This window comes from Musa acuminata, chromosome BXJ2-9 (assembly GCF_036884655.1).
Source record: "Musa acuminata AAA Group cultivar baxijiao chromosome BXJ2-9, Cavendish_Baxijiao_AAA, whole genome shotgun sequence".
NCBI classification, from domain to species: Eukaryota; Viridiplantae; Streptophyta; class Magnoliopsida; order Zingiberales; family Musaceae; genus Musa; species Musa acuminata.
The window spans coordinates 1,979,294-1,993,833 of NC_088346.1; the positions used below are offsets into that span (position 1 = coordinate 1,979,294).

Sequence of the window (14,540 nt, forward strand, 5' to 3'; positions counted from 1 at the left end):
TTATAAATATCTTATATATTTCTAATTCTTAAAAAGGGAAGAATAAGATATGAGAAATACTTTTGTTGCTTCTGAGTTTCTCTCAATGATATATAGAGAGGGTAAAAGAAAAATATATAAATTCTTCAAAATTTATATAAGAATGTCTTAAAAAAGTAATATTTGAGTAGGGATAATTCAAGGCCTTTTGATTGATCCAAATAATTTAATTTTTCTCTTTGTAAATATAGATAGAATTTATCGAATTATTGTAAATATTGTATCAATTTTCTGATATACTTTTTAGCTGGTTGATCATTACATATTATTTTAGTTTTGAAAATTTTCTCTCTACCTTCACCGACCTTCTTTTAGCATCTTATAGTTCCAATATGTCCTTTTATATTCGCTGCGACTGATCCCAGGAGGATGTGGCCGTGAAATTTTAAGTGTAAAATTTAGCTTCATGGAAGATGAATTCGCGAAGACCAGTTTGGCGACTGAAGAGGAGTTGCATAAGATATTTATATGCGTCCTGATAGCTCATTCAATGTCGATGTTAGTTTGACTTAGTCAATTGAGTTGATCATTCCAAACTTATATAATTTTGACACGTCCCAAAACATCATTGGAGTCCGGAATCATTATCTTGACCAAATCAAAGAACCTACACGATTGCTATTGGCTATTATTTTTCAACCACAATAACATGGATCCAAGTGTGGCGACTTGACCTTTGTGAAGTGAAAGATCTTAGTTTGTTTGTACTGTGGATGGCTGATTGCACAAAGCCGACTGGATTCTGGATCCACTGTCTCAGAAGATGAGCTCGACCTTTGGGAAGTGCCGATTCCAAATCTTTGTTTTGTTTTGTTTTCTTGTGGATGACAGTAACCAACACGTTAGCTGCCGGAGGAGCAAGGGCTTTCGGTCGAGGGCTTTATGGCTGAAATCGATGTGTCCTTGCCTGTGATGTGAAGCATCGAAGTCCCTCCTGCCGTCGCACGGACGTCAGGGATGCTCGTTCCAAGTATGTTGGTATCGCCCAACCTTGCAGCCTCCAACAGTTCGGGGCTCATTGGAGTGAACAGTTCAGGAACTGATTCCGTGATCTGCATGCTTTGAGATAGTGATGAAGCACATAGTAATCTAGACCAGAGGTGCTCCTTATATATCAGAGGGGTTGAGTGGAATCTTTTCTACACGTTCAATCCACGCACACTTTGTCGAGTAGATGCATACATATTGAAGCAATACGTGGAAGCATATACTAGTTTTCATATTTTATTCGTTTAATCTTCCAATATTGCTAGTATATTCTGCATCATTATATATATATATATATATATATATATATATATATATATATATATATATATATATATATATATATATATATATATATATATATATATATATATATATATATATATATGCACTTAAGGAATATACAAAGTAGTTCGTGTCCGCTTTATAGTTATTCCTTTTCTACAACATTTAGGTTTCATCTGAAGCAATCTTTAATTCTTGATGGAATGTAATAAAGGTGGTACCACTGATACAATGATGCTCTTGGGAGCTACCTTTGTCATCCGTGCAAGTAATGAATCAATCATCCCAACAAGCTCTAAATAATATAATGTTTGATTCTTCAATTAAGTTAGTTATCTTTATGTGGCTCTTTTGTAATCTTACAATCTTCGTATGAAGCGAGTTGTAAATGAACAAAACATCTTATTCTTGCCTATGATTTTTTTTAACCCTGATTCAATCTCTCTTATTATTTTTATTTTTTTTTAAATAATAATAATAATAAATATAGAATAATAATTTAATATAATGCTTGATTCTTTATTATAGTTAGTTATCTTTGCTTTTCTCTCCTGTAATCTTATAAAGGAACAAAACATCGTGTCCTTTGTATTGTGCATCACAGTTGTTCCTTTTCGTATAACACTTGGGTTTCATCTCAAGCAACCATTAATTCTTGATGAAAGGTAATAAAAGTGGTGCCACCGATAAAATGATGCTCTTGGGAGTTACCTTCATCGTCGGTGCAAGTAATGAATCAATCATCCCAGCAAGCTCTACAAAAATTCTTCAATTAAGTTAGTTATCTTTATATGGCTCTCTTGCAATCTTACAATTTTCGTATGAAGCGAGCTGTAAAGGAACAACACATCTTGTTCTTGCCTATGATTTTTTAACCCTGGTTCAATATTTCTCTTATTATTATTATTTTTTTTAAATAATAAAAATAAATAAAGAATAATAATTTAATATAATGCTTGATTCTTTAATGCAGTTAGTTGTTCCTTTTCGTACAACACTTGGGTTTTATCTCAAGCAACCATTAATTCTTGATAAAAGATAATAAAGGTGTGGTACCACCGATACAAAGATGCTCTTGAGAGCTACCTTCACCGTCGGTGCAAGTAACGAATCAATCATCCTAGCAAGCTCTAAATAATATAATGTTTGATTCTTCAATTAAGTTAGTTAGCTTTATGTGGCTCTTTTGCAATCTCACAATCTTCGTATGAAGCGAGCTGTAAATGAACAAAACATTTTGTTCTTGCCTATGATTTTTTTAACCCTGGTTCAATCTTTCTCTTATTATTTTTATTTTTTTTAAATAATAAAAATAAATATAGAATAATAATTTAATATAATGCTTGATTCTTTAATGTAGTTAGTTATCTTTGCTTATCTCTCCAGTAATCTTATAAAGGAACAAAACATCGTGTCCTCCTTTGTATTGTGCTTTATAGTTGTTCTTTTTTGTGCAACACTTGAGTTTCATCTCAAGCAATCATTAATTCTTGATGAATGATAATAAAGGTGGTGCCACCGATACAATGATGCTCTTGGGAACTACCTTCACCATCGGTGCAAGTAATGAATCAATCATCCCAATAAGCTTAAATAATATAATATTTGATTCTTCAATTAAATATAGTGTTGGTTGAGATCGAACTATGACAAATGTAAAATGAACCTCAGTTAACTTTAAATCTAAATCTAGATCGAACAATCAAATTCTATGCTAATAACATTTAAGTGATGAAATAAATTAGATGCTTGATCCAAAATTTTAGCTATAGACCCTCAATCTTTATTTCGTACACTTATCTTGATTATATTCGATCTGATAATGACTTCCATAAACGTAGTTTTGTATAGACTAGCAGAAATTTTAGTTCGGTTCTAGAATTTGAAATTAATCAATTAATTTCATTAACGAATCCCAAACCTGTCTATTTTTTTTGAGATACTTGATGAGAAGATATTGTTAAGAAGAGATTTGTAGTTAAAGACCTTTATGTGTTTCTTGTTGATAGAATGTGACATGCTTGTAATGAAAAGAAAAGATTTAAATTTGACTAACATTTTGAGAAAGAGATTATGATGCAAGAATGAAGAAAAAAAAAGTTGAAAATATAACATTATCTTTTCTTTAATTTTTTTACTTATATTAAATTAATGTGAGAAAATTAGGGTGCGCCCTTTGAGAAATATGAAAAAGGGCACGTCTCCCAGGGAAAGTCTAGAAATTCATCCAAATTTATTCTTCGCAAATGTTCCAAAGGAGAAAAGAAATTATAATATACTCAAATTCTTGAGTTTTGAACTGTTCATATTTGAATAGTCGCAATCATATTCATGAAAGTATAAAAGATAAAGGAGTGGTGAAAAAAACGAAAAATATTATAAATTATATTATACCATTTTTATATTATATTAAAAATGCATTTATCATTTTTTTATTATATTATTAAAACGTACATTATATATTATGACATAGATTAGATAAGAAATATTGTATATTATATAAGATTTGGTCTAACATAATATATTGAGTGAGAATATTTTCAAGAAACGATGCCAATGTTTATATTTTCTTAAATCGGATTTGGAAGGGATAGTTAGTTCACATTGCAATTAATTTAGTGATCAGCAAGGGAAGAGTGGCATTCCTTATCAGGATCTCTTATCCATGTTTAGAGTTGGAAATAACAATACCAAGAGCCGTAAGCTCTTATTTTTAACAAAATTATTCCCAAAGCTAGTAGTTTATTCTATAGGATAGTGTCCTATTTACTCTCCATGTTGACTCAAGTGTTTCTAAAGAGATTATTAGAAATAGTATTTCTTCTTTCCTTGTATTTATGTTGAGATATTTGAATTGATTAGTGCATTGTTACACGATAATTTTTTTTTTTAATTTTCTTATAAAATTTCTTCTTTCCCTATTAGGTGGGAGCCATCCGAAATTGAATGGACTAAGATAAATTATGATAGGGCTTGGAACTACTGCCCCAATGATGGTTTTGGATTTGTTGCAAAGAATTGTATTACTACATTCGTTTGTCTTAGTTGTAGGTATATGATGGATAGGAATAATCTCTATTGTGATTTTTGGAGCTATGCACATTGAAATCTACCAAAGAATCCTTGTTGTTAATTGGTTGGCGAGGTATGCACGTACAACCAAATCATATAATTTTTGAATGGAAGATTAGTTTTCGGAAGTTGACTTCTTGGGAGCACTCTCAAGCCATCCAACCGAATCAATGTTGGAGCTGTTTGAGTTTTTTTTGTTGGATCATTCACAAACTGTGTGTAAAGGATATAACTTTTGTTTCTTACATCAAATCTGTGATGCTGGTCAAAGCTAATACACCACTTCTAATTTAGTGAAGGACTCGATAGTCGGATCTTTCCTTCCTCTGCAATTTCATTCGGCTGTTCCGATCAATGTTTCTCTCTTCTCCAGCAATATCATTGTGATTTCTCTAGAAATGCGTCATTGCAGTTTATAAATTGCAAGTATGGAGCAAACACTTGCGTGAATCGATGAGATATCGGCGACTACTGATTCCAAGACTTTACTATCAATAATCAAATCTAAGCTGATCGACACCTTGCGATGCTATTAGTAATTCTTGATGCCATTATTAATTTGGTGATTAGAAAAAGGACACGATCGTCGCATATGGGTTCATATGCTAATCATAAAAGGACATGTTTATCTCGATGGCATTACTCGAACGTTCTCTCTATGCTGGAGACATGTACTGTCCATCCGAGACTTGGGAGCTCCGTCGTTGCTGTTGACTGATCGATTTTTGCTTGATGACACTCTTGACTTCATGTTCTTTCTTATCGACGAAAGCAATCAGATCCTTGATGCTGGTTAAACGCATCGGACGCTTGAAGCTGCGCTCCGATTCGGGGATTCCGACCGTTTCTTGGCTACTACTGTACTCGTTATACTGGCAAAGTATTCTCGCGAAGAAGATGATGAGAGCAACCAGACATGCAAGACCAGAGATAAGAAAAAGGCCCCAGAAACTCCCGAGGCTTAGCCGGTTCGAACCGATCCCGCTGTCCTGTGAGCTGCATCCGGTGGGTGGCAACCATTTGTCGTGGATCCTCTGGAGATCACCGTTTTCCGACAGTCTCAGGATGGCCGTGGACAAGTCCACCGCAAGAGGAGAGTCTCTCGGGAATGCCTGTCGAGACATGGGCTTCGAGTTGTCAAGGTGTTTAAGAGAAGGGGATACGAGTGCGGTGGTGAAGACGAGAGTACTTACGAAGCCCCATCCACTTTTGGTGAACTCCTGACCGACCGTCTTGAACTTGCAGTTTGTGGACAAGAAGAGTTCCACGTAGGGAAGCTCGTCGACTATGGCGGCTACGCCTCCACGTTGTGGCCCGAGCTCGAGTGCCCTGGCGTAGTCTTCAGGATTATTCAGGGATACCAACCGTGACTCGGCGATGTTGAGCTCTTCCGTCATATAGTTCTTCGCAAATGAACCCACCTGATATCCGATAGGGTCAGAGGTATGTATCAAGCTATCCAGTCCTCGGATCCCTGACGAGAGTTGCTCAACCGTGAGGATGGATGTCAGACTTGCAGTGTAGCTTGAATTGATGATCAAGACTACGAAAAGCCAGATGATCAGCACGAACCGCCCGAGCGAACTCACAGTTCTCTCTTCTGCAAGTATGCCGATGTGATTTCAATGTTCAGAGTGTGAAAGAACAAAATCATCTCAAATACTCGTTATTAGCACATCGGGGATTTGAGGTGTTCGTATGATTTACTTACTCTGAGCAAAGAACATCGTGGAGAAACTAAACCTGCAAAAGATAAATCTTTGAATCCATCAGTACATCTGAATAGTGTTGCATTGGTAAACCATGGAAAGAAGTAAAGACGAGTAGTGTAGGAACACTAACCAGCATATCGTCACGAGTTGCTTTCTTGGAGACCCACGGAATTCGGCGTTCAGGCGATGCTCAAGAATCCAAACTACTGCTCCCACAAAAAGAAAGAAAGCCCCTGTGACGCACCACATCTGTATCGTAAAAGGTTTCAGGAAAGCCCATGCGCTCGAGTTCGTCTCCTTGACCGGTGCAACAATGACGAGGCCCGATTCCACGTATGGCTGTGTGAAATCGACGATCCGTGTCCTGTTCGTCACGATGGTTATGTCCCCCACAGCTGCATCGAAGTACTGAAGAACAAACTCGAGAAGTTACATGACTGCAGATGCATATATCTAAAGCATGTTAGAATGACAGAAGAACCAAACCAGCGCAGCACTCACGTTTTCATAGACCCTTTGCACGAGATCATCGTAGCTGGGATTCTTCAGCCCATCTCCAAACAGAATGAATGACAAGGGAACCGGGTATGGCAACAAGTCAACTGCAGCTTTGAACACATCAATGCAGTATCCTTGGACGCCGTCAGGGCTGTCATCTCTCGATACAAATTCCTTGTAACTCGTTCGATACGGGACCCCAATCCGCAAAGGCTTTCCATTGTTGGGGAACGCCCAACCTCTTGGAGTAGCCGTGGTTTCTCCAGGCCAGATGACACTGTAAAGCTGCCGGCTACTGGTGGAAGCGTTTGGTGGATTTCGATACGACACTTGAGGAGCAACGACTGAAAGACCGGAATAGTTCGACCAGAATCCGATCCTCCGCGAACCTGTGCCTCCGATGTTAAGTATGTCATAGGCTGGATTGATCAGATCGCCATCGGAATCGAACTGGACTTGACCGCTCACACCCGAGAAGTTTGTCAGCAGCAATTTGTCGAGTAACTTATCGCCACCATCAAAGCGTTTGAGCGCCGACAAATGCAGTGAACTTCCACTCGGGTCATGCAATATAGGATCATCGGAGAAAGCAATTGTTTGTTCTTCGTGGAGGAACTGATCGATAGCATGAGCGAGCAACCAAACAGAATCATACGCGTGAAACGCATAAGTGTTCAAGCTTGAGCTTGCCTTCCCGTTCCGAAACATATTGCTCCATCTGAAGGTAAATGCTCGCTTGAGATCAGACTCCGGGACATGCTGGCGAAGAACAATGGCCCCTTGTATAAGATCCATCGTGTCTGGGTTGGCTGACTCGGTCGAATCTACAACAGAAGCAAGCCAATCTGATGCTATCCACACATAACCATCACCCATCATTCCTAGAGATCTTGCCACCGAGAAGACCGTGAGACCCGAATCAGGGTTTACATGAACGACGTAAACCCGGGATTCCAATAGATTTATCTTCTCCAGCAAGTCAGTGATCGCGCTTCCGTCCGCGTTCGGAGGGAAGGCAGCTTTGTAGGAGATCTTAGAGCGTTTCTCGGCCAGAGCATCACCTAAAGCATTTATTCCTCCTCTACCAAAATCGTCATCCACAAAGATGGCAATGACCTCTCTCCAACCGTAGTGATCGATTATATCAGCTACTGCATTCATCTGGAAATGATCGCTCTGCGTCGTGCGAACCAAATAAGAGTACTCCAGAGAAGAAAGCGAAGGATCTGTGGCAGCGAAAGCGAGGAGTGGCACACGGAGCTCCTTGGCAGCATGTGAGACAACATGGGCGATTCCAGAGGACTGAGGTCCTATTATGGCAACCACCTGTTTCTCCATCAACTGCAATGCTGCAACAGCAACAACTTTCCTCGTCACAGAAACCCAATCCAAGACCACAGAAACATCAATGGAAGTTCCACCTACATCAACTCTACAGGATTGCAGCTCGGTAGCTAAACCTTCTAAAAGGGGAAGAAGAAAGAAGGCAGGAACAAGGCAGAAAAATGAAGCAAACGGATCCATTATCGAAGCTATCCTCCGGATTTCACTTGTCGAGTTCACCAATACCTCTAAAAAGCAAACTAGAAAGAAATGAGACTCAAAAAATGAAGTTTTTCTCCCTCCTGAGGGAGACTGATAAAGGAGAAGAGGAAGAATCACTGTAAAATTGGCAGTTCAGAACGACATGAGCAAAGATTACTTCTTTCCCTCGGAGAGAGAAGATGTTTATTTCTTTTTTGTCGTAATAAATGCACTCCTAAATGATACGATCGATATCTCAAATCTAGAAATTTCACAAGAAAGCTTCACAGATCAGATAAAACAAAAAAACCGAAGCCGAATGATCCTAACAATCGAGTGGGAGTACGAGATCAATTGCAGTTACCTTCCATGGTTCCAAGAAACTCACTGCAATTTGTGTCCTGGGCAAGCAACCTGAGCTTTGTTCCAGCGAGAACGGTCGGATTTCTGTTGACGTCGTCGACTGCGAGCTCAATCGCAAGCTTCGCAGCTCTCCCAATCGTGGAGTTGAAGGTAAACAGAGTCCCCACTCTGATCTCGCCCGGCCTCGTGCCAGGACTCGTACCATTGCCACCGGCGGCCATGGCACCCATTATAGTAGTAGAAAAACACAAAGCCAAGAAAGAAATCGAACCCATCTTCGTGAACAACAGCAAGAATGTTTATCGGCTATAATGAAGTATAAAAGCTATAGGAGCTTAGAGAATGAAGACTCGATCGGAGAGGAAAATTAGTCAAAGTTAAGGAAAACTAGTGTAGAAAGAAGGAAGGAAACTTTTGGATTATTCGAGGATTCAGAAACATAGGTAGACTTTGAACTGATGAATGCAACTGTTGTTGGAATTTGGATAACCAATGAGAATCTAATGGTTCCAAGGAAAGACTAAGATTTGAGTGTTGGATGGGGTAAGCAGGAGTAAGACCGACCGACCGTATGCCGCGTTGCTCTGTGCTTCCTCTACGGTAAAGGAATCTATACTTGCATGTTTGGGAAGCAAAGCGACAACCCAGAGAACTACATTAGAAACATCTTTACCAGTCATTTAAAGATGGGTGAAAGGATGTGGAATCCACATTTAGTTTCAAGAACCATAAAATTCATTAAGCTGGCATTTGGTTACTTCTGACGCTCTCCATGCTTCTTGTGCCATCCATCTTGCTAGAAGAGATTTGTGCGACCCCATCATGAAGTGTAAGTAAGTAACCTACACATACATCATTGAACATTCGAAGCTTTGATGCTGTATTTGTCACAAAATAAAAAATATTAATGATTACTCTTTTTGGGATAGATAACTGTAAAACTCACATACGTGTGTGTGGGACCAGTCATTACAATTATTGTACTCTGCTTATTTAAAGGTCAAGTTTGACTTGAAGAAGAAGTCTTTTTTAAAGGTTATTTAAAGTTTGACTTGAAGGTTGGTTGACTTCCGCGTAGGATAATATCGTGTTTTTGGTGTGAATCAGAATTGAATCACCCCGATTCTAGTTCTGGAATCAGAACCAAAATCGTATATTCTGATTCCGATTTTGATTCAAATCATAAGTTTTTTTTTATTTTATTTTTAATTAAATTAAAATATTAAAAAAATTATAATCTTATTTTAAAATTTAAAAAATAAAATGTCCATCTATAATGAGTGTAATGATATTTTAAAAAAATTATAAAAATTTTAATATAGCTAAAATGCCTCTATCAAAATTTGAACTAGTTAAACCTTTTTTTTCATGTGTAATCAATTTTGAATCCAAAACCATCGGTTTAGAAGAACCAGAATCATCGATTTTGATTTTTCCAAATTAGGAATCGGAATCGAATCGCCCGATGTGAATTATGATTCAATTTGAAACTAATGAACTGTCACATTAGGTGTTAGTTCAATTCTAGTTTTGACTCAATTTAATTTTCATTGAAATTAAATCATGATAAAGACTAATACCAAGATCTTTAGGAGTCGAGATCGACCGTCGCATTCACGGAATTAAGCATCAAGACCATAATTAGATGGCTATTTAGTTTTAACTACATGTCACATCCAAGGAGGAAAGACAAAAATGGTAGACAACTTGACTCTTATCCACCTTTTGCTAATCACTGACCACAACATCTTATTGCATGAATTCTGTTGCTTTCTTCTTTTCCTTACTTTCTCTGCCTTGCGTTTATCTCTCTTTCTTACTTGTCTTTTTTCTTCCCTTGCTTTCGTATTGATTCCATTTCTCTTGCTTTCGTCTCCCTTTTGCCAAACGAAAGAAGAATAAACAAAGCGCGTGCATGATGTCTATAGCCACACAACATGCTTTATTCGAGTCCTTCTAGTGTACTTCGATTTAGAGAACCAGCCAGTTTCATGCAGACCATGTTCACCGGCAAGAGATGCCTTCAGATCTATGGCTTATGTCGTACGAGGTGATGAGATTTTGTAGGGAGATAGATGGGAGCTCTACCCATTATGCCAGTGATCATGTAGCGATGATGGTAGTAGAGACGCACCTGAAGAGTGACTTCCTAATGCTGTCAGCACATCATTTGTATGATTTCATCATCGACGCATACGCGAGGAATGTGATCGATCTTTGGCCAGTCAGGTCCTCGATCCTTTCTGCACCGATCACTCAGCGACGGGCACCCCCATATTCGCACTTCTTTGACCGACATTGGCACGCCACTCTCCGGCAGTGAACTGATCTTGGGGCAGTTGCCTATGCTCAGCTTCTTGATGGAGGAAACGGTGACCAAAAAAGTAGGAAGTGCCTGCAGATTCGGGCAGTTGAGAAATTGCAGATGTTCGAGGGAGGTCTGCTGCTGAAACCACTCCTCCTGCTCCACTGTGAAGGAGACGAGATCACCGCAACGATGAAGTGACAGATTCCGGAGGGAAGAGATTCTTCCTAACGTGAACCATACATTGTCGATGAGGTTTTCATCTGTTTGGAGATGACAGAGAGATCTCAGTTCCCGCTCCCCGTATCGTTGGCCTGGCTGTGAGGTCTCATACAACTTGGGGCATCCTTCGGTCTCCATATGTCTCATGTTGGCAAGAGACCTCAGACCACCAAGTAAGCTCAACTCCGGGCAGTGATAAAGGTGCAGCTCCCGGAGTTCACTCAGGTTGGATAGACAAATCTCCGTTCTGTGTGCGTAATGATACAACTCCAACTGGTTGAGAGAGGAGAGGGTTTGGAGACATCCAGGTAGCGCACTGCCGAGGTCACCACAATGCTTAAGACTGAGCTCTGCCAATGGCGACGAGGTCAGGTAGAGAAGGGGCGCTTTTCTCAGCCTCGGGCAATCGTACAAGTGGAGCACACGAAGGCGGCCCAAGAATTGCCTGCCATCTGCTTCAGCCCATTCCTCCCACTCCTTCAAAGATTCAAATTTTAGCGTCTCCAATGACGGAAACGCCTGCTCTGCATCTCCGTAAAACTCTGCTCCTATTCGTTTCACCGGCATCGACATGAGATGTAATAGCTTGAGGAAGGGAAGCTGCCCGAGCGGTGGGAGACTTTCGCACCTCGCACAATTGTTCAGGTAGAGAGACTCCAGATTGGTGAGATGCTGATTCCTCACCAGCCAATCTGGGGAAGTTGTACCTCCGTAGTGCTGGATTCTGAGCTCTTTGAGGTTGCAGTGTGGCTCCAGACCTTCGAGTATCTCCTTTTCCCGATCGCCGGGGCTATGCATGTCGGGTTTCCTATTCAACCACAGCGAATCGAGGTGCGATTTGTCCTTCAGTTTCGCCTCCATTGCCTCCTCCTTGGTTTCGACATTCTCAAGATTCTGTATCGTGAGCCGCCTTCGGAGATTTCTCAGTTCCTTCAACTCTCCTATCTGGTGTCCTCTCTTCCTGGCGACGCGGAATTCTGCGAGTTCCTGGAGCTCCGTCAATTTCCCGATCCCGTCGATCAGTGAAATCGTTTCAGCATGCGCGTACAGATGCCGCAATTTGATCAGCCTGTTCATTCCTTCCGCCATCTTCTTAAAGCGGCATGAATTCAGATTCAGCACCTGCAGATGGCAGATCCTGGAAAATGATTTAGGTAAGTGTCTCGTCTTCGTGCAGGAAAGGTCCAAAAACCGAAGGTGTGGTAGGTCACAGATTGCATCGGGTAACTTCTTCTTCTTCCCCATGCGGACGTTCGACAGATCTAACACCCGGAGGCTCTTGAGATTCTCAAGCATGTCTTCCAAAACATGATAAAAATCTTCAGAATCATACTCGTTGAGAAGTATGACCGTTCGAAGCTTTCGGAACTTGCAGACACCTCTCACCGCATCCAGTTTCGTTGTCCTGAGAGCCAAGTGGCGAACGGTGGGTGGAATTTCCGCAGGCTCGTCGTCGACCACGAAACATTCGTCCCAAGAAACATAAACAGCCAAATCTCTCATCAGATCATGCATCGCATGTTTGTTGTTCAGCGTAGGAAGGAAGAAGTACCTGTTGGTTAATTCATCAAACATCTGACTCCCCAAGTCCTCCGGTCTCGTTCTTCCCTCGGATTTGGGATGGATGAAACCTTGGGCGATCCACATCTGGACTAATCGTTCTTTATCGAACACATGGCCCTTCGGGAATATGGAAGTGTAAGCAAAGCATTGTTTCAGATTTGTGCTTAGGTGCTGATAACTCAGACCCAGAGATGGAAGGATGTTTTCCACGGCGAAGTCGTCCTCCCACCACTCGCTTTCCGAGATCGTCGTCCAAAACTGCTCCTCTAACCTGCGTCTCAACAAGCTTCCCATCGCCTTCCCTGCTAAAGGTAAGCCATGCAGCTTTCCCGAGATTTCCCGACCTATCAATTCCAACTTTCTCGCTAAATCGGGGTCGAGCACCTTGTCACCGAATGCACATCGCTCGAAGAGTCTCCAAAAGTCATCTTGCCCCAACACCTCCAGTTTGATCGGCTCCATGGTCCCCATGGTCTCTGCAACCAGGGGGCTCTGAGTCGTCACCAGTATGGTGCTTCCTCTGGCCCCAGAGGCCAAGGCGTCGCGGAGTTGTTCCCATTTGCTTCCTGTTTCATCCCACACATCATCGAGCACAAACAAGAACCTCACGTTTCTTGTAGCATCCTGGAGCTTGGCTTGGATTTCTCCTGAGCAGATATCATCAAAGAGAGGATCGAACGCCATGTCGTACACCAGTTCTTTGACGATTTTTCTCAGGTTGAAATCGTCGGAGACGTACACCCACCTCCGGAGCTCAAAATGGTCGGCCACCAGTTGGTCGTTGTAGACGAGCTGTGCCAGTGTGGTCTTCCCTACTCCTCCCATGCCTACGATCGGAAGAACTCCGAGACTGGAGTGGCTGCTACTCCCGGCCCTCTTGTCGCCGAAATCGGGATCATGTGCCGAACTCAGCAATATGTCCAGTATCTTGTTTCTCTCTTCATCTCTCCCGATCACTTCATCGTGGAGGAATGAGCTGGTCTCCCTGGTGGCAGAATTGTCCTTCCCGTTGTACTCGTCCAGCTCTGCTTTCTTCCGGTCGATGTCAAGGCAAATATCGTCGAGATCCCCCACGAGTTTCCCTAACCTTCGGAGCTCGTCGTCGGTGACGAATAGGTTCTTGAGAAATCTGAGGGCCGAGGAGGCGAGTGCCGTCACCTTGCTGCTGTCATGCAGATGACGACTGCGGAGTTCCTTCAACTCGAACTCGTCGAGCATGTCGTCGGCCTCGTAAGCAGCATCTTTGAGTTCCGCTAGCCACAATGCCAGCGACGTGTCTCTGATCGGCCTCCCCTCGGCCGCATGGATCACGGCGTGCACGCCGGGAAGTCTCTCCTCCACTCTCTTTAGCATGGCTCTGACATCCCCCAGCACATTGCGGTCGTCGGCGCAAGAGGAGAAGGCCTCCTCCGTCATCTTGTCCCTCACCTTCCCTGCGACATAACGCGCAAACCACTCTCCAACCATCATCACCACGCCTGCCGTCTTCATCCGGGGAGATACTCGATCCTCAGATTGCTTCTCGGCCGAAGAGTTAAGACCTAATTGTTCCTTCTTCCCTGCGGGCGCAAAAGATCCTTGAAATTGCCACCGACGACTTTCATCGACAATACATTGGGAATCCAAAAGCTGAGCCGTTGACCTCTTTGCCAATGACTTCTAAGACCAGTTCAAATATTCCCACAAGCTCACCCAACAAACATAATTAATATGAAGCCTGAAAGCAAACCACCCTTTGGTCTCATAGCAGAAGCCATTCGACCAAATAAGCTTACAATCAATAATTTAACGTATGAATCGTAACATTTAGATGGATCCAAAACATGAAATTTAATTAAGGTGGTTGGTCACCAACTTGGTTGCTTCGAAAGGGAAACAAAGGAGCATTAGATCTGGAGGGCTTATAGATCATACACATCATCAAATAATAAGCAATACCACCTTGCTGATCCTATTGATTACTCTGCAAG

At 41.5% G+C, this 14,540-nt stretch overlaps 2 protein-coding genes across 2 annotated transcripts; both read right to left on the reverse strand.

Moving 5' to 3' along the window:
• Nucleotides 1–4,913: 4,913 nt before the first annotated feature.
• LOC103997236 (glutamate receptor 3.4-like) lies at nt 4,914–8,716 on the reverse strand. The gene is made up of 6 exons (XM_009418407.2): nt 8,482–8,716; nt 6,597–7,942; nt 6,226–6,503; nt 6,095–6,126; nt 5,577–5,983; nt 4,914–5,495 (listed from the first exon to the last, which is right to left on the reverse strand). Exons 1-6 carry the CDS (start codon nt 8,708–8,710, stop codon nt 5,040–5,042), a joined length of 2,748 nt encoding a protein of 915 aa, XP_009416682.2. The 5' UTR covers nt 8,711–8,716; the 3' UTR covers nt 4,914–5,039.
• A 1,427-nt stretch (nt 8,717–10,143) lies between these two features.
• LOC135623935 (disease resistance protein RGA2-like) lies at nt 10,144–14,191 on the reverse strand. Its single transcript, XM_065127400.1, has one exon. The coding sequence runs from the start codon at nt 14,059–14,061 to the stop codon at nt 10,639–10,641; it is 3,423 nt and encodes a 1,140-aa protein (XP_064983472.1). The 5' UTR covers nt 14,062–14,191; the 3' UTR covers nt 10,144–10,638.
• Between the last annotated feature and the right edge of the window lie 349 nt (nt 14,192–14,540).